At 39.9% G+C, this 20,721-nt stretch overlaps 2 protein-coding genes across 2 annotated transcripts in view; both read right to left on the bottom strand.

Annotated features, from left to right (window-relative positions):
• Positions 1–13,376, bottom strand: part of unc119a (unc-119 homolog a (C. elegans)) — a 29,658-nt gene extending 16,282 nt beyond the window's left edge. Inside the window, exon 1 of the mRNA XM_059330908.1 lies at positions 13,022–13,376. Coding sequence (XP_059186891.1) covers positions 13,022–13,145 — 124 coding nt within the window. The 5' untranslated portion in view covers positions 13,146–13,376. The remainder of the gene's footprint in view (positions 1–13,021) is intronic.
• Positions 13,377–17,023: 3,647 nt separating this feature from the next.
• Positions 17,024–20,721, bottom strand: crybb1l3 (crystallin, beta B1, like 3). Its single transcript, XM_059330912.1, has 5 exons — positions 20,653–20,721; positions 20,436–20,554; positions 19,344–19,476; positions 17,861–18,003; positions 17,024–17,192 (listed from the first exon to the last, which is right to left on the bottom strand). Exons 1-5 carry the CDS (start codon positions 20,716–20,718, stop codon positions 17,024–17,026), a joined length of 630 nt encoding a protein of 209 aa, XP_059186895.1. The 5' UTR covers positions 20,719–20,721.

Raw genomic sequence — 20,721 nt, 5'->3', positions numbered from 1 at the left:
GAAAATAAGGTTTCCAAAGGCTAAAATATGTGTCATCCACTAAATTTATCATCTCTGACAAAAATATAACTTGTTTGAAAATCTGCTGGCAGAGCGCTCTGATACATCTTGTGTATCTGTCGCTGAGCGGCTCTCTTTGTAGGCAGATGACCGATAGATGCATTTTGTGAATCAGAGCTGGCTTCCTGCCAGAACCTGCTGAAAAAGACAGATGGAGCATTTCATCTGATAGCTCAGCCGGTGAAGTCACTCTCACCCAGTCCACTGCAAGTATTCACAGATACCCGTGTCACTCCCACAGTCGTATTAAAACCGGAGAGAGAACTTTGATTTCACAGCCTCTGCACACGGAGCAGCTTGACTGATGACGCCCGACTGTACTGTCTCTTAGAGGTTTGTAGGAGTAGTAATAAAAATCTTTTCAGATGCTCACTGTTTAGTGACAACACAATGAAGTGTGAGCTGTGGGAAGAAAGAAAGGAACAGAATACACACACTGAGCGATGAGAGTCATTTTCAGTCTGTGAGAGACGGGGGGTGCAGAGAGAGAGACATGGAGACAGAAGATGGTGCATATTTGAAGGGAAAATTTTTATTACGTCTTGACTGCCGTATCTGATGAATGTGGCCTCTTTTACAGCCTGTGGTTTGTCTTTTTTATGATGATCCAGGGCCTTGTTTCACAGCAAAAACAGATGTCTAGGCTTGCCTTTGGTAATATTTAGGATCATTGCATGATGCATTTCTAATTTTTGGCAAAACATTCTCGTTTCTCAAAGTGTAGACAGATTTCTGGAAAACATACAGCTGGGACGAATCTTTTAATTTACACATGGGCCCTTAGAGAATTTTATACTGCACAGTGGTTTTTGTAGAAATTAGTAATCAGAATAACAGTTGATCAACGACAAAATGACGTGCATGTCTTTCCACAAAAAAATGATAGACTTCACTATGGGAGCTGGTTTAGTGAGGTTTGCTGTTTGTCCTGAATATTAATCTCTAAAACATTAACTGCCTGGCTCTTCCCCCATGGGCATAAATACTTCCATTTTACACTAAAACACACATAATTGCATATTGTGAAGAGGAAGGTGAACCACAAACATGTAAATATGAAGAATCGTTAAAGGAGATATTTTATAAGTAACTCACATTTTACCAAGAGTGTCTGTCCTTTTTAATAATGGGCTACAGCCAGCAGTAGTTTAGCTTAGCTTAGCCTCAGCGTGGAATAGTCCGGCACTATACCCCCTTCAAAGCCACAACTTGTCGTTTTTGCTAGGATTACACAAACGAGATATGACATGTTAATTAGGGAGCTTTAGAGGTGCAAGTAGGCAGATTAAGCTTCTAGTTATAATGCTAAGCTAAGCTAACCAGCTGCTGGCTCCAGCTGCATATTTATCGTGCAGACATGAGAGCGGCATCTATCTTATCGTCTAACACTCGGCAAGAAAGTGAATAAATGTTGAACGATCCCTTTCAGATTTGCTCAGGTTCCGACACAGGTAGTCCTAGCAGTCATTGTTCTTCTGAAAGGAAAGGGCAGTACTGGAAGGAAATTTTCCTTGCAATAACATCAATGCCTAAGACATAGTATCCTACCAAAAACATTTTAATGATTATAACACTTTGGCAAATAACAATTTGTATGATATCTTACAAAAAATCGTGCATCATTTTTCATGCATTATCCTACAAATGTTCAGTAACATGAGCGATCGCTGGGCGCTGCGAAGGCAAAAAAACGCCCAATTTAAACGATCTATAACGCATGGTCCAAAGTGCATTTTGGTCACTTTTTATTTTTATGGCAGATTTGTCAATTTGGAAAAGCAGTTTTCTTCCTTTACTGTCAGTCCTCTGTCACATCACATAAACAACTCTATGTAATGCATCTTTGCGTGTGTAACAAGCCAAACGTACTTCATGCATCCTTCAAATAGATAAAAATACTACTCCATTGGCTTTAGACCAGTTTGTTATTTGTAAATGCCACAATGACTTTGTGCTGCCGACTTTGGAACGAACTGCCCGAGGAGATAAGGCAAGCAGACTCAGTGACTTCTTTTAAATCACTTCTAAGAACCCACTTTTAAAGCTTTTATGTAATCTTTTACATCTTATTCTTTTTTTAAATTTATTCTATTCTGTACTCTATATCGTTGTCCTTATACCTTTCAATTCTGTTCTTTTAACTTTATTTTCCTTGGTATGTGAGATTGTCTTGTAATGATCCTATGCTGTCTTTTATCGTTTTTATGTAAGAACTATTTTCTTATGCCTAATCTCTGCTCTGTTGGCCTTATGGCATCATTCTCCTTTATGATTAACTGCTCTCTGTCAGAGCAAGATGTTTTTAAAAGGTGATATAGAAATTAAAGTTATTATTAAGCTTAATTAAAACCAACACACCCACAGGACAAACAGCCTGAAACTACCACAAGTGTGACCTGTAGTGTCTTCTATGTATGTCCTCTGTGTACTCCAACAGTCAGCTAAACACCTTTCAGTCATGACCCTCGGTTAGATTTAGGAGAATATTTTGGCTTGTTAGGTACTTGTGTTAGTTAACTACCTGGGTTACATAACACGGGACACGAACAGCAGTCTCCTGGGTGAAAGCCATGTGTTTGTTTGACCCAGTCCTCCTCCCTACATGGACTTTCTCGCTCCTCACCAGACGTCCTCCTGATGATTATGTGTTAAATACCAATTATAGAGCATTACTTTTCATAGGTGGAGGTACGGAAAACTGAATGAGAACAGCCTGCTTGTAAACCACAATATGCATGTTCATACCTCAGTTCTTTCTTTCCTTTTTCCTTCTGTGTATCACCAACACACACACACACACACACACACACAAGTGCTCCACTTCACTTCCTTCAACACCGTCACCTAGCAACGCTCCTTCTGATAGTGTGCCAGCTCGATTAGCCTGTCTTTTTCCTTCCCCTCATCCACCTGGCTGCTCCGCAACAACAAGGTGCAGCAGCGAATCAAAAGAGAATATCTCAGGTTAGGCATCAGTGGTATGCAAATGAAATGTTTCACGTCTGATAAAGGTATATACCTGAGACATCCTCGTATAGTCGGAGGGCCTCATTTTGCCTGATTTAACAAGCTGGAGGCAGAGGAGGAATCAGGATCTGATGCAGAATATTAAGAGGGTGTGTGTCAACAATGGCTTCAGTTACAATACGACATGATAGATTACAATATGCTTTTTTGTCCCTGTAGGGAAACGCGTCACTAACTTTCATCACAGGTGATCTGCCATAATTACGCTCTCGTCTTTCTACATTCATCTGATTGTGATTTCCATGTGTCTCGTGTTGTGTTTTTCTCCCTACAAAGGGTTTTTCTGTGTGTTTTTTAACAGTCAATCTCATCTTTGCCAACACACATTAGTCACAGCCTCAAAGAGCGACAACAGATTCTTGTTAAACATAATCATTCTCGCTCTGCTGGAATACGAAGGCAATACAGTCCTGAAAAGATCCCTCTGGCAGCAGCCCCTCTAAAGAGAGTAAAATTAGCACCAAGTCTTGAGTCATGCTGTGCTCCTGTGTTCAGATACACAGAGCCTGTCTGACACCAGAGTGGCATTCATAAAGAGCAAGCGATCTGCCATTTATAGCTCCCTAATCCCCGAGATTAGCCCGGAGTTACAGACTTTCAGCCACAGGGATTGACTTCACATGCCTTATTCTTTCCATTTGACCCTGTGGTCTCCGATCAATGTGGAGACCGCATGTTAAATTAATCCCACAGCATGAGGAGGAACAATGCAGACATGTTTACTTATCTTCAAGTCATAATAATCCATAGCCGAAGGCAGCTAGTGACATTAGCCTTGATGTTCACATCGTGATGTACAGTGCACCTGCATGGCAGGCTGTTTCATGTCTCCTGGTTAACAGCACCTGTAGGCAAACTGGCAAACGCTGAGGTTGTCGAGAGGTTGCACTCTGAGCAGCTGAATGCAGATGAGATTTATTTTTTCCTCTTATCTTTCTCCAGCCTGTATTACCGAGTGGAAAAAATAATATTTTTCTGTGAGAGGGTTTTATGAGGACATACTGTGATTAAAGCTCACTGAACCACAAAGACAAAAAGATATACTTCCACATTTTTAGAAATGCTTACTCACTTACTTGTCGAGAGTGAGATGAGAAGACCACTCATTTCTGTAAATATGTAATAAAACTACAGCCAGTAAACGGTTAGCTTAGCATAAAGACTGGAACAGAGGGAAACATTAGCCTGGCTCTGGTAACAAATCCAGCCAACTGGCACCTCTTAAACTCACTGAAGGTGCAGGCAAATAGATTTTGTTGCCTTTGTTAGCCTTTTCTATTTTTATGGTAAACCCATTAAATTGTCTGTATCTTCCTATTTACCATAAAGACATGAGAGATGTATGTAGAGTGGTATTTTATTTTTATTTAGTCATATTTACATTTTATTGCTCAGAGTGTCTAAACAACACTGGGAAAGCTGTTTCCAATATAAGCAAAATAACAAAGAGCAAACAAAACAGATCAGGGGAACCATGAAATATGATTGGGAACAAATATTTCAGATAATTCCGACAGCATATAAATGCAGCACAAATCCTGCGACATAAACAAAAGTGAAAATATTATCTATCCTGTGATTTGGACTTGGATTCTTCCTCGGCCCAAGCTACAACCTTCCAGAAAGCTTAATGAAAATCAGGCAGGTAGTTTTTCTGTAATCCTGCTGACAAACAGACAACAACATATAACCTCCTTGAGGGGATTATACTTATTAAACAGAGAGAATTAGAAATAACAGCCTCTCTGTAATATAAGCCTGTTTATAAATGGCCTGGCACCTTCTGCAGTCGAAATAAATAAAGGCCCTGTCCACTGTTTCAGAAGTTACGGTAATCAGTGAGCTTTAGAGGTGCTAAAGCTGGATTTTGTTACCTTCTGATAGAGCGAGGCTAGCTTTTCTCTCCGTTTCCAGTCTTTATGCTAAGCTAAGCTCACCAGCTGTTGTTTGTTTACTGCTAAGACGAGAGAGGATGGCTTTCCATTTTCTCATCTGTGTAACTCTGTATAGCAGACAAGCATATTTCCCCAAATGTTAATACATTTTCATCTGAGGGATGAGATTATGTTAAATTAGAAAAATTGCAAAATCACTATGAAAAAGTTTTCCACAGAATATTTGGACTCAAATGTGCATAAAAGCAAATCAAGTGCCAAGAGGTTTTATAATCATCACACTATGGTTACAACGTACATCCTGTGCAGAACAATGTATGAATGAATTCATTACAGACACACACACACACACACACACACACACACACACTGCCATTCTCTCACATTTCGGGCTGTGAGAGGAACCTGGAGGGACACTAATGATTTGTCTGTCTTCCTCCAGTTTGATCTAAAAAGAGAAAAAGCCTTGCAGACAGTGACAGTTTGTACCCAGGAAGTTCTGAGAAAGAAGTGAATAAAAGTGTATCACTCAAATTAGAGCAATTCTGCAATATATGCTTTAAATATAGTAGAAACATTGTACTGTAATACAACACTGTAATATTTGTGCAGGAAATGCCCTTTTTCTATACGAATCACATTCACATTTGTTTGCAGCATGACTTTTGCATGTGTTATTTAAGCTATTATTGTCTGTTCAAGTGAGCTCAATAGGTTATTGGAAGTTTGCATTGAATGGTAGTGAAAAAATATTTCTTTCATTACTACATTATAAGATTGCACAGACGCAGACGGGAGTAGAAGCTAAGCAATATGCTGCTGTGGCCCTAAATAAAACATCAGTTTAAGTGTTTGCTTTATTTTTAATATTTTCACGACTTAACCTTCCCATCAGATAGCCAACAGGTGAACTGAAACTGCTATGCTCTCGTCAGTCAAACCCAACCAGACTCCATTGACAAAAACTGTAATTTTAACTCACAGAAGACAGAAGTTGCTGGTCTACCGCTCTGCCCGATCATTTAGTTTTGTGGATTCACCAAAGTCATACAAAGTACATCTTGGTGCTGCCTCTGTCCACAAGTGTACATTTAGTTTCCCTGACTGCATCCTACTGTAGCTAATACGCTGAAGTGCCTCATCCAACCTCACTTCAGTAGCTGTCTCTTTAAGGATAATTCACCTCTTACTGGTCCATGGAAGGCCTTCTTTATATGTTTATTTGGGCTATTATGATTTAGAACCAAAATTTGAAAGAACAGAGAATAATTATGGATTGTGCAAATTTTCTGGTTTTGTCAATTGAAATCCAAAATGCACACAGATGGAAAAAGTGTGGGACTTTAACACAGAGCTTCAGCCAGAAACATGAGCCAGTAATCACTGAGTAATTTGTATTGATCAATAACCTATCAAACTGTACAGGACGGTGCAATCTTACATAATGTACTCTGAATGTGATAACGTCTCTAACATGGAGTTCATATGATCGTCTGTGTGGTAACAGCTGCCTGATTCACAGAGTAAGCACTAGTAAAAGACAGTTTGCATGAGATCGTGTTGATTACTGATGTGGATGCAACAAGCCGTCTCTCTCCATGTCAAATCACTCTGAAAGAGTAACCTTGTGACAGCTGCGCATGGGAGATTAAGAACCGGCTGCACCAATCAATTTTAATTAAAGCTGTATCCATTGTGTTGGCAGACATCACAGAGTGGAAATCCCGCCCGATGTAGATAAAGCACTGCTCTGTGTCCCAGACTTATTAAGGCCAAATAATTGATCACCCATTAGTGTAAAAGGAACCGGGCTGTTCTGAGTAAATCATTTGGATGGAGCAAAATTACACACTAGTGTAGATTCTTTGAGTCAGAAAATACCTGCAGCATAGCGGAGGTTCCAGTGTGATCAAGCTCCTATATCCTATTATATAGTACAACATACTTTTTGAGCGCATCATTCCTTTAATTTCAAATATACTCACTTTTATGGTGAAGGCATTGTGATGCAAGATCCCCGAAAAATATGTAACTTTTAATACTGACCCTCTGAGGAGCATGTCCACCTCAAACAAGAAGTTTAGGATTCGAACTTCTCTCCCAAGCACTCGTTTCCCACTTTATATACGTATATTAGACACATGCAATGTCCCCTAAAATCCAACAGTTAACAGCTTTACACCTAAAACTAGAGCCCGACAGATATATCAGTTGACAGATATTATCGGCCGATATTGGCCATATATTGGTCAATGCTGTCTGAGATGTGCTGTTATGAAAACTTTTTTTCACACAATATATAATGCTATTAATGTTTTTATTATTTATAAATAATAGCATTGACTGACACAGAAGAGTAATAATGTTTATTTACCTTTTTATTTAATTCCCACTTATTCTTTATTTTCTCAGTTATAATTATATAATTGGCTGACAGCATAATGCATCGTATAATGTATAATAATGTATATTAATGTTAAATATTTAATAAAGTTTTATGTTAAGAAAGTAGCTCTCTGGGAACATTTGCAGAGTGGTGAAAAATGTGTGCACGATCCACATAAAAAAGGTCTATTTATTGTCCGCCATATTGGTTTTCGATTTCTGTCCCCCCTCTAAAATTATTATCAGTATCGGTCTCAAAAATCCCATATTGCTCTACCAAAACTAAACACTAAACTTGAACTAATGGACGGGTCTCTGGAGAGTCTAGCTCCATCCCAGCAGAGAGCAGCCACAGGTGTCAATGTGAGGGGAGGCAGAAGCGAGGCAAGTGAGCCAGGATCCAGGCTAGGCTGGAGAGTGGCCCTGCTGTAGCGTCGTACATGCACATGCTAGCTCGCTGGATGACATGCAAATAACCAAACACCGCACAGATAGCTGCATTATGGTGATAACGGAGATCTGGCTGCATGAAAACATCCCCGACTTAGTTTAGCCTTAGAGCTAGCAGGCCACATCATCCACTGAACAGAATGCACACCAGACTCCACATCACATCACCGCCTCTGCTGAGAGAATAATCTCCATTGGGATATAGCAAGACTCTCTGTCCATTGCTAGCCTGGGTATACCCATACTGCCTTGCGTGCTCAAATTTCATTTCGAACCTCCAGGCAGTCTGGCAACCAGAGAGGTTTCTTCGCCCTGGATCCAATCACAGAACGGGGAGGGACGGCAAGACGATGACGCGTACTACTCGGCAGACGGAAGCTTGTAGTTTTCTTACGGATCCAACATGGCTGCAGCAGACGCAAAACTCTCTTTAGCTGTAGATGGTGTTTTAAATAGTTTAGAGCGAAAGTTGAAAAGCGAAAGGTCTCTCGGCGGCTCCGCTGACCCCTGGCTCGTAGCGAGATCACCGGCGTTACGGTAGCGGGGCTAATAGCGGTAGCGTAACGCTACCGTTACGGTAGCGGGGCTATTAGCTATTGTTAGCCAGGCTAGTCCATTGCAATAGTTTCTTAAATGCAGAATCGCAGTTTGGGTGTAGGTCTTAATTTTTTGACATTTTAAGGTATTGCAGCTGCACTGGAGAACTCAGGGAGGAGGCGGAGAGGGTGATAATAATGAAAATAAGATGCAGTTCACTAATAGTACTCTTAAATGGAGAACGTGAGATGCAGTGGCTGCTAGTGAAGAAAACACAATGAAGTGCGCCCTCAGGTGGCCCTGAAATTGAGGAAACATGATGTGGTGCCACATAGGCGGCCTAACATATTGGACAACTTTCTGCAAAAGCAGCAGGTTAGTTATATTTTTTAAATTTTTTATTGAATTAAAGCCAAAAATCTGGCAATATCTTACGCATTGCACCTTTAACAATGTGTGCAGCCCCTGGCCAGGATCTGGAATTCTGAGGTTGCTATGATCCAACTGAAGAGTGTATTTTTTAAAATTTGTGGTTCACATTTAAAAAACTGAAAGAGCATATCCAGTAAGAGGCATGTTTTCACTTTCTATCAACAGGAAATCCTCCGTCTCTTGCTCTGACTGCTCACTCCAGAGCACTTAACATGGGAACACAATTAGACATGGTGGATGCGAGGGAAGCGGCTACAACAGAAATGTAAATAACAATTTCAGAAATGCACTGCATAAAACAATTACATTTATGAATTCAACAGCAGTTATGTTGATTATAACCAAGGGTAATCCAATTTTAAACTTGCAACTCTTGTTAGTAGAAGGTCACAATATTGTCCGTAATAAACGTAACATTTTGTCTGTAACAGCAGTATTTCTGTTTCTGTCTGCCTGCCTGCACATCTTAAATCATTCATCATGTAAACAGTAAACTGATAATATGCCATTTTTCATATCACAGCAGCGCTTCTCTGCTGCCTCCTGGATTATATTTCTTCTCCTCTCTCGCGCCTGTGTGACAATGAGGCACTGTGCCTCGCTTATCAGCACTGAACCACCGTGACAGACTGGAGCTGGGCTGCCCCAAAATGGTGGCATTTACCTCCCAAAAGCACAACTGGAAAAGTCATTTACACTGCAGGCTGAGGCATTTTCTGCTTCCCTCTTTTCACACTGCGATTTTCGTTCTCTTGCAGCAGAAAATGATAGCCTGAATTGTGCCGCACACTATGCTTTTCTCGGTGGTGCGGCCTGTCGTTTAGAACGGTTGGGCGTTGGAGGGAAATTTTTGTGCTCTCATCACTCAAAAGGAGACAAGGAAGCAGATTCAACATCATTTGTATAAGACCAAACATCTTACAGCTCACTGTTGACCATCACTTATCTAACTTTGAGTGTGATTCCACATATCATATCTTCTTTTACAATTTGCAGCTGTGTGAAGTGTAAATGACCGGTTAGAGGGCTGATATCCACCATGTGAACGAACTCACTTACAGCTGCAGGGTTATTAATTACCTGAGGGGTATCACGTCATCACTGCGTTACGGCCCTCCTGACATAATCCAGATTACTTAGATGTCAGTGGAGAGCGGAGTTTACTGCACCATCATGAGTGATTTAGGTATATTTGCACTGGTGGAGCCGTAGTATTGCTTGTTCGTTTAGGACGCAGCAAATGAAAACAGGAGTGAATGTCTGAAAGCGGTTCAGTGTTGGCTTCAGATGTCATTTGCTGGTTTAAACCACAGACTGTATATAAATAATGGACGTAGTCACGGTCAGGTCAGCCATTGGTTTGTGGACTGACCATTTGAGGCATTGAGTTCAGCGTTATACTCGTCGCCATCTTGTGTCGCCATCTTGTCTCCGATACAGGAAGCAGACCATATTTGGACTGTGGAGGAGGAGAGGGATCTGATCACTGACTACAGCCTCTCTACACCTCAACCTGACTGAGAGAAGCCACTGCTAATTCATGTTAGCATTAACTGGAACATTAACTGGGATGTTAATGTTGGCTAGCAAAAACCAAAAACAACAAAATGTACGTTACTTACCAAAGAAAAATGAACAGCGACTCCTTGGACTGTCTAATAGTACAACCAAACACTGAACAAGACATTAATGAATGAAATTAACTGAAAATAAACTGTCATTTAGTGAAAATACAGTGTGCAAGGGTCAAAGTTATGAGACGAAACCGGTAATGCTGTGGATGCGCATTGCTTTTCTTCTCTCCTGATGACAGCTCACCTTGTTAGTGACCTGTCAATCAAAGGTAGCCACGCCCCAAATCATACGATTCTTTATCTTCTATTTTCTTCTAAATGGGCCATTATTTGCTACTATCAACTATTGTCTTGAAGATTTCTTTTTTCTAGAGATTGAGTTAAAAAAAAAATCTGAGGTAATAAATCAAGTGAGAAGTTTTCTCATTTTGTATTAAAATGGATGGACCCAAATGCTTCTGCAGCAGCCTTCAGCCCCCCCGTTGGGATTTTTGGTAGAATGCAGCTTAAGGGACTTCTGGTTTACCTCACTGATCAGACCCGGAGGTTGCCGCTTGGTTTAAACACAAATCAATGAAAATTAAAGAAAATGTATCTTTCACAAAACAATGATAACAAATTTGTTTTGGTGTTGTCAGGTCATACAAACAGGTTTCTAATAGCAACAAAAAATACAGGTATTTATCAATTTTTTGGGAACCTAATGTGGGTTTTCTTCTTACGGGTGTATGTATTTGAAACATGGTGTAGGGTTAGAATTGAGGAGGAGTTCAGAATATCGTTAGACTTTTACAAAAAGGAAACTCATTACACACAAATCTTAACACAAGACTCACTATAGTATTTTTTCCCTCAACATCAATTATCAAAATGGTTGGCAAATAGTTTTCTGTTGATCAACTAATCGATTAGTCCACTAATCCTTGCAACTCCAGTCTCTAATGATAGAGTTTACTCACGTTTACTGATGGAGACCTTGAAATGAGGCTGAAAGCTCCAGAAAAAAAGCAAGTAATAAGTCAATGAGTTAAACTAATATTTAGCTACAAAGAATTTTTAACCAGTTATGAAAACATTGTCAATATTATATATATATATATATATATATATATATATATATATTGCCTCTATAGGACATACGTAAGTAAACAAGACCATCAGCAAAAAGACCGAAGGTTTCTATTTAGTTATTCTTAGCACCTATGACAGTGTCTGATTCGCTGATTTGCAGCATCCAGACCCGAAGAACGAGACAATGTTATGCTGTGAGTGGTAGGTCAGCCACTTTAAACGGAACCAAGAGATTCTTCTTTAGAAAGGTCTATTTTTGACATATTTTTTATGGTTATGTCTAATGCAGGATTAGCAAAGAGGAAGAGAAGCAACTGTTTGAGGAACAAAAGGGCTAAAAAGGGAGAGTGATAAGTGAAAACACAAGTTATTCAACAGGTTGACCGAACAGATCCAGAATTGTCCCTCTTCCTCCGAGACAGGTATGTTATATATCTTTTTCTTTCATAAAATACACTGTGAGACATCAATGATCATTGACATCAATGATTGATGTTGGTGGCTAAAACAGAGTTTACTTTGTTTCACAATCGATAACTAGTTGTTGATCTTCCATTGCCACAAAAAGATAATTTACCTCATCACTACAGTTGGCTTAAAAAGAAAAATAGTATTTCAAATGAGTTGTGTCTTCAAATGCTTCCACAGCAAATGCACAAGCAGCCAGATAAAGATCTTTAAGACCCGAGATGGAAACACTACTGCTTTTGTCCACAGGGGCCGCCAAAATCAACACAGAATAAAAGTACCTTGTAGTTGCTTTAAACCCATGCCTGTTATACATTTAGTTTGAACTCAACCCTCAAAAAAATAGCAATAATTTTATTAACCGAAAATGAGTAACCCAGGTGGCACTATGTAGTCCTCATGAAATAGAAGTTAAAAGTTTATGAACTCTGCTAATATAAGAGCATGAAACAGCCTACACTGCCCTGAATCTATGACATAATCTGTAATCGGTTTCCATAATATGTTAACCAACAGGCTGATAGTATTTGTTCCATCTGTGACGAGCTATAATCAGTGGATCCCATCTCCAGCCACCTGTTACCTCAGAGCCACAGGTGTCTTGAGGTGAGGATGTAGTCGGAGCCAGATTATTATTTTTTTTGCCAGCAGGATTTGGGAAGCACACCAGGAAGTACATACAGTTCTCTCTCTTCCAATGCCTACACACTCAGACATAGCAGAGAGATGCAAACACCCACAACCATTAACACTGGGAAACTCCACACGCTGCTTCCTATCTAAAGTCCAAAAAAACAGTAAATAAATGAAATAGTGAAAATCCTTGGGCGAGACACTAAACCTGTAAATGCTCACTGACTGTGACACACACCGGTTAAAAGTCTTATTTAAAGCTATAGAGACTCTGAGCTCCCCACATATGTCGCTGTCCATGGTATCTGTGTCTAGTTCCTCGAGACAGCCAAATAAAACCTCAGAAAACAGTAAATGAGCGCATTGAGAATGTTACATATATAGAAAGACACAATGAACACGGAAGCAGCAGCAGATGGGTCGCACTAATCTCCTCTAAGGCTTTAACTACTCTTCCCATCGTGCCAATTACAGTAGCAGGTTACTTACTCTTGGTGATCTTCTGTAGCCCGAGCACATCGTCGGGCGTTATTACGGTATTTCTGCGCAATTCTTCTTCAGTTCTAACCGGGATCCCCATGTCTGACGAGTTGCAGCCTTGCTGCACTTTCATGTCCAACAGAAGAGGTGCTGTTCGGTGCGCAACCTGACCGGAGCTGAGGCTTTCTGATGCTCTCGGCGTCGTCGCCGCAGGAGCAGATTTACTTGCGTCGCAGCCTTTAGTTGCGCGCTGGCTAATACACCGTGCAACAAACAGGCTCTGCGCTGCTACAAGAATAACTCATTCTCCGTGCCTCCTCCCCTTCTCGATCCGGTAAAAGATAAAAATCAGCCCTTAGCTCCCTCCCCTCCCGCGCTCAAGGCTCATCGGTTCTCTCACAAGCTATTTAATCCAAATCCTGTGGCTTTAAACCGACCAGTGGTGCGTGGCTGACAGACTGCGCGCCTCGTCATCTGCTGCTGATACACCAGTGCGTGCATGGCCGGGCTTTACTCAGGAGCAGTAACTGATTACTCAATACTCCTCTCTCAAAGCAGAGATGAGCTCCTACATCCGGTGAGGCAGAGGTCCACAGGTGTGAGGAATAACATCTTGAAATTATATTATGTTCGACTGTGCTGTTACCACTGTGTGAAAACAGAGGGCTGCTAATAAATCAGAATGTTTTTGTTGCTTTACAACGGTTTCTTTCCATTAGAAATATTGGCTTATACTGTGCATGCAGCTAAGATAAAACATCCCCTTGAAGTTTATTTTTGTTGCATTGTTCACATCAACAGGGAAGATATGAACATGTGATCTTTGTTTTTTTAAAACAGAATTAAAGGTTGTATCAAAAAGTATTTGCTGTCTAAAGATCAGGCATGTAGCAAACGATTCTGGATCCTGTATGTCTCTAAGAGTCCCTTCTCAAATCCACAGCTACTCATTCTCACATTTTTGTGGGCCCTCCCCACATGAGGGCCCTGTTTACTCCCCTTTCCCCCCCAGTATGACGCCAATGGTAAATATATTGTGGAGTAGCCTTAATGGTGCTCTGAGCAGAAAATTAAGTCCCACTCCCACGTTGAAACCAGCTTCTCTGCTGTTTGATTTGGTAACAAGCTGGTCCGTGCATGTGCATGTGAATCTGATGTATATGTATAACGTTTTTTGGCCACCTGGGGGCAGTAGAACAACCTGTTAACATTACCATATTATCGTCTTGAATCATTACGCTCACAAACAATTCCCTATTCAGCTGATTAGTATTAATTGGGAAACATGTTTGTCACCTCCTCATGAATGTACTTTGTTTTTAGCTCTATTTTGGTTTCTACCAACTCCTGAAGGAAAAATCTGGAGCTTTAGCTGTTCAATGCTGCAACTAGTCTAAAACTTTGCTCTGTGCCGCCATTTGGCAGTGGGGTTTATAGAGACTATTTTTTGATGAAAACACTGGCTGCAGCTACTGGAGACCAGGTTTATGAGAGTGGAACGACTTAACCAAAAGAGCAAAGTTGTGGGCCAGAAAATCTCTATAAACAGATATGCAGAATATGTAGGTAAAAGGACAGGTTTTTAGTATTGCAAGTGTTTCGGAACAGTTTCTAGTCCAAGTAGTATCAACCAATCATGTTTGAGTGTAGCTTTGTCTGACGGCAGCTTCATGTGGAGAGCCAGAAAGGCTGAATGCATTGGAATAAAATGCAATGTTGGAAGCCATCTGCTTTAATCTGATTTTGATTGAGCTTTTTATTAGCTTTTAAAAGATTGTATGTGCATTCATATGCAAAGGAACAATATTTTGCTACAGTGGCGGACTCAGACTGTTAGAAGGGCAGGGGCGAAAAAATGAAAAGGGCACATTCTGCACAACATGGAGCCCCACCAGCATGCCAAATTATGATGCATCATGTATGATGAAATATTAGCATTAAGTTAAAAGGAGATCCAGATCAAAGTAATTAATGATATCATACTGACAATTAAAAGTATCGAACCAAAGCATCTAGGGGGGTCAGGGGGCATGCCCCCCCGGGGGAAAATGTGTACATTTTTATTTAAAAGGCATCTATTTTGTGCATTTTGAGAGCTAAATGAGAGCAAACATCTCACACATTATACACAGTTGGGTGATACCGTATTATAGAATCTCTAGAGGGCACATCATCATAATTTATTGTATAAAGGGGCACCCTAGAGGGCAATCAATACGTTTTTTTCATGTGTAAAGGGCAGCCAATAAGGCACTTTCTCTCATTTTCACCACTCTAGAGGGCACTTTCGTGCGCTTTTTCAACCACGGAGGCACCAAACAGGAAAAAGGGCACCAGAAGAGCTCTCATTAAGGCACGTTATCAAATTTTCTTGCACTAGAGGGCACATCATCATAATTTATTGTATGAAGGGGCACCATAGAGGGCATCCAATCATTTTTTGCACGTTTAAATGGCAGCCAATAAGGCACTTCCTCTCGTTTTCACCACTCTAGAGGGCACTTTAGCGCAATTTTTCAACCATAGAGGCATGAGGGGGGGGGGGGGCGGTCGCCGCTCCTGCCCCCCCTCTGAGTCCGCCACTGTCTTGCTGTATGGTGAAAGGTTTTTTTTTTTGTTTTTTTTTCTGTAAAGTGAAATGCAGACATCAGCTAAATTTGTAATTTAGACAGAATAATCCAGTGCTTGTGACATTTCTTCATTAATTTTACCAATTTTTTTTTTTTACGGTAGAACTGTGTTTTCTACATTTTATGAAATTAAAGTTCTATTGTTTCATGATTTATGGTAATTCAATGTGTCTACTATGGTGATATACAATTTTAGATTTAATGGTCTATTTATGTTGCAATTTGATAGCGTTTTACTGTAACTTCTACAATTGTTTTTTTACAGCGCACATCTCAAGTTGTGAATCAGACTGTAACCAACGACTGGCACGCTAAAGAAAATAAATATTATATATGTAACATAACATAATATACCAGCTTGAATATCTGGACAGACCAATAGCTGATGGGTTCCAAGATAGACAGAATGCTCCTTAGAGTTGATAGACACTGCAGAGTTCACATTACATGTTTCTTCCATCCATAGTAATTAAACATATAAAATAGAGACATTTTAAATAACACCTGAGTATTGGACCATTGTGACCTTTAAGGAAAATAAAGAGAAGCAAGGAAAGAAAGACAGAGATGAGACTATCTTTCAGCTTTATAATATTTTTATTTCATTTTTTTTCATTGGAAAGTTGCTTTCCAGATGCCAGCATCCCTGAGAAAGTGTAAAATGCAAATCTTGCGGACCGCCCCATTAACGAGCTGAAACGGGCCAGCCAAAAGATATTCACATCTGAAAAAACACAACCCTGCACAGCCACCCTTCTCTTGTTTAATCACAGACTGGCCGGTTCCCTCTTGCTGTCAGTGAAGTGAGCCTATTGCTTTGAGATGAGGAGATAGTGCCTCCCTCTGCTTGGCAAACTTACTGCAGGGCATGTGCAGAGCTGAGAGCTGTCCATGGTAGTACTTTGTGAGGAGTGATATGATTGTTTATCCCTTTACTCTCTAAAATCTGTGGATCCCAGGAGAGGGAGAGCGCTTCAGTTAACAGGCTTATTGGCATCATGTCAGCTAGAAACACATATTAAATAAAAATAAAATAAAAGGGTTATAATAGCATTAAAACAAACTGATAAATACAAACTATCAACTAATCCCCGATAACCGCCCTTTCATAATCTTTCTATGAGGTCTGTAGACAGAGAGCATTGCTACAGTTTTTACCAGTGTTACAGTAACTCTGGAAGTCTGTGAACTTCTCATGAGGATCAATCACGATGCCACAAACAACCGAATCCTACCAGTAAAAGCATAACAATATTCAAAAGCCATTAGCTTATGTGGCTAGGTGGCTATTGAAGAATTTCCAAGGGATGGTTAGCAGCATAGCAAGCCTGAACCCTTTGTCATTCCCTCCTGTTAGCCCACTGTGGTCTGTTGGACTCCTCTATGCGGTCATCTCGAAGCAGCCCCTGCGATGCGTCTGCATGTCTCTCACCCTACGGATGGACTGGATCTGGGGATGGTGGGCTCCCCACTCGTTCCAGTGCTTGAAAGGGCCAAGCTCAAACACGTACTGGTAGCCACGGTAGCCAGGATACTGGTAGCCCACCCAGCTGTGAGGGAAAGTGGAGACAAATACCCATAAACCAAACCAAACCAAAAAAATCCTACTTATGTTGGCCAACAGCTTTTAGCTGCACTGCAAAAAAAGAAAAGTTGGGTGAACTCAAAATTTCAAGGCAACAAACGTCGATAAAATTTTAAGTTGGACAATCAAACTAAATATTTTAAGTTTTGTTTTTGAGTTTGTCAACTCAACTGTAAGTTGTACTAACTTATAATTTTACATTATAAGTTATAATAACTTTTAATCCTTACTTCTGCAATGTGCTGAATTGCCACGATTGTAACGCCGCTATGAAATGTCAGCTGATGTTGCGACCACAATTTTGAGTTAGCATTGATACGCTAATGGCTACTCTTGTAGCTGTAACAAGCAGCGCCGCTAGCATCAGTTAGCCGCTAGCTTTCGCTAATGACAGAATTTCACAACAAAGAAATAAGAGTATTGTCCCTTGTTGTGAACCCCAACTTAAAGATATAAGTAACAACAACTCATCAACTTGTTTTTGACCATACAACTGGTATGCTTTGTTTTGCTAAATTACATTATTGCCCTAAATGTCAACAATTTATATTTCCAAGTTTTACCAACTTAAATCACTGTTTTTGGCCAAAAAATACAAGTTTTTTTTTTGCAGTGTGGACAGAAAAGACTTACGTTCCACCGGTGACCTGAATGCTGGCAACGCGGTCCTGGAAGCCGTAAGACCACAGGCTGGGGATGTCCTCGTCGCACACCTCCATCTTACGACCCTCGAAGTTTGGACACTCAAACAGGCAAATCTTGTGATCCTGGGGATCCTATAACACACAAACATCCCTTTTAAATTAGTAGCTGTTGAACACTTCTTATACAGATACTGTACGACTTGTACATGCACTGTCAAGATGTTCGAGTCCATCTTGAAATGCCTGGATCATCTGCTACACAAAACATTTATGGACCAAAAAAAACATCAGTGGACGGCTCCTCTCTCTCTGTTGCAGGACGGAGAGATTCAAAAGATCCTTCGCTCCTACAGCCATCAGGCTGTCTCATTCTTCAAGAGCTAACAGACTGAATTTCCCCGTGGGGATAAATAATGTGATTTTGATTTGATTTGATTTGATTTGATTTGATTTGATTTGATTTGATTTTGATTTGATTTTCTTTTATTCTGGTGCAGCTCTGTGCCCCAGATTTTAGCCAACAGAGTGCTGCAGTGATGATGTTTTTTTGTAGGCCAAAACAGAAGTATGCGTCTCCCTTCACTCACCAAAAGCCAATGTGATTTTTCAATTGGATTTTGAATTATTGCAGAAAATAAGCTCACTGTTGAACAAAAGTTTACTGTGCTTACACATTCTGTTCACATAATCTTCACAAATGAAAACCACATTGTATGATTTTTAAAGCATGAATGCATTTGCCAGGAGTAAAAGCTAATGTTAGCTTTAAATAAACTACACCATAACTACACCTCAAAGCTGATGCTAACACCCCTGAAACCTCTGTAGAGTCATTTAGCCACTTGTTAGTAAGCACCTTTTTTAAAACATGTAAAAGCTTCAAATTTCATAACTGTGGTATTAACTGACATATCTTATGTCTTAAAAAGTGAAAATCCCATAAGCTTGTGTTTACCACAGACCTTATGTCAGGCTGCTGACCAAAGATGTCATTCACTTTAAGATTAGGGAACCTGAAGTGCAAAAATGTCCAGGTTTAGGGCTCATTCCTGCATCACTATACAGTGATTTAAAACAACAAAAGTCCAGTCAGGATCACTGAGGTAGAAGAGGTACAAATGACTATGATTACATGAGTTATTGCTGTTTTAAATAGAAATGTTGTTTTAGAAGGCAGGACTAACTCTCTGGGGTAAAAGCATTCAATTCTTGATTTTGTCTTAATTTTTTCCAGTCTGAACATCGTCAAAATTAAACATAGTGGCACAAAAATGTCAGCTAATAAAAGCTCTAATCCAAAAATACTGGCAGCGGAGTGAGCCTATAAATACACGTATTACTGCATCCATAAAAAGCACTTTCCCTCCTGCCAATAAAAGATAGATGCAAGCTATGAATGGAGCTTGACAAAAGTGATATAAATCAGCTCTTGCAGCCACAATAGACAGGAAGTGCAGTATAAGAAAACTCACCATCCTGAGGGGCCTGACTGACATGAAGCGGTCACACCTGTAGCTGTTGGACCAGGTGTCCCAGCGGGGGTACTCTCCCTTCTCCAGGATGAACATCTCACCGGTCATGTTCTGCTGCTCATAACCCACCCAGCTGGAAAATCAGACGCATATGTTACTTCGGAAAGAGACAAACTGCAAAAACCAACTGACAAAAAATGAGAAATAAATAACTAGAATTAAGCAAATACATGCTTGAAACAAGTAAAGCAATCTGCCAGTGCAGTAAGTAAATTTTTCTTTGTAAGAATTCATTAAGTAAGTAAAAATATCTAGGCACTAGAAAAAACAATGTTTAAATAAGTCCAAATATTCTTAATTTGAGCAAGCTGAAAAAAACATTAAAATAAGCCAGCAATACTTGAAACTAGCATTCTTTTTCTTCTAATTTCAGTATTCGTGGGTGGATACTGGTGGGTAGAAATTAAAACTAAAACTCAACTGGAGCCAATATTTTAGGTAACAACTCACCATATTCAACAGTTGAATAGATTGAAAAGCATGAAAACGCTAACAATGTTAATCCTAAAAAGAAGTCTTTAAACAAGACTGAAATCCCTGTGAAGAAGGGTTATTCACTAATATTTGTTATGAAATGACTTTTTAAAAAATGTATTATTAACTATACAACACAAAAAAGACCCGTGTTTTTAAAATAAGCACATAAAGCTATGGTCAGTAGGTAAATTATACTCAAAAGATAGATAAGTTTAGAGATTAAAGTGGCAAATCTACAAGAAAAAAATGCGTAGATTTATGAGATTTAAAGTGGTGAATCTGGGAGAAAAAAATTGCCTTTTTCCCACTTTTTTCCCGTAAATCTGCAACTTTTTTCACGCAGATTTGCCACTTTAAATCTCTTAAATCTGCAACTTTTTTTCTTGTAGGTTTGCCACTTTAATCTAGTAAATTTGCAACTTTTTTCTCGAAATATTACCTGACTCAAACTACCAAATATAGTTCTTTGCCTGATAAAGGGTTAAGATACTATTGCTAGATATAAGAAGAAAATACATGTTTTTTGCAGTATTGTATCATATTTTGATGACTTACGGTCCACACTCCACCCTGATGGAGCCGATTCTCTCGAATCCCTTCTCAGCCAGGTTACGGCTCTCTCCGAACAGGTCCATCCTACGTCCCTGGAAGTTCTCGTATTCATAGAGGTAAATCTGAAAAGGTGAACCAAGCAGAATGCATTAATATCTGACATGTAAACATATTTAAAAGCCTCATTTAGGCTTCATTTTTAAGGATTTATTGTAAGTACCTTGCTATTGCGCAGCCCAATGGCAGAGTGGCTGCCAATGCTTCCTTGAGCACCTGAGTGAGACATGAT

This window comes from Centropristis striata, chromosome 4, assembly GCF_030273125.1.
Source record: "Centropristis striata isolate RG_2023a ecotype Rhode Island chromosome 4, C.striata_1.0, whole genome shotgun sequence".
Lineage (NCBI taxonomy): Eukaryota > Metazoa > Chordata > Actinopteri > Perciformes > Serranidae > Centropristis > Centropristis striata.
Note: the sequence above shows the minus strand (reverse complement) of the source record. Positions and strands in the feature narration are given on the sequence as shown.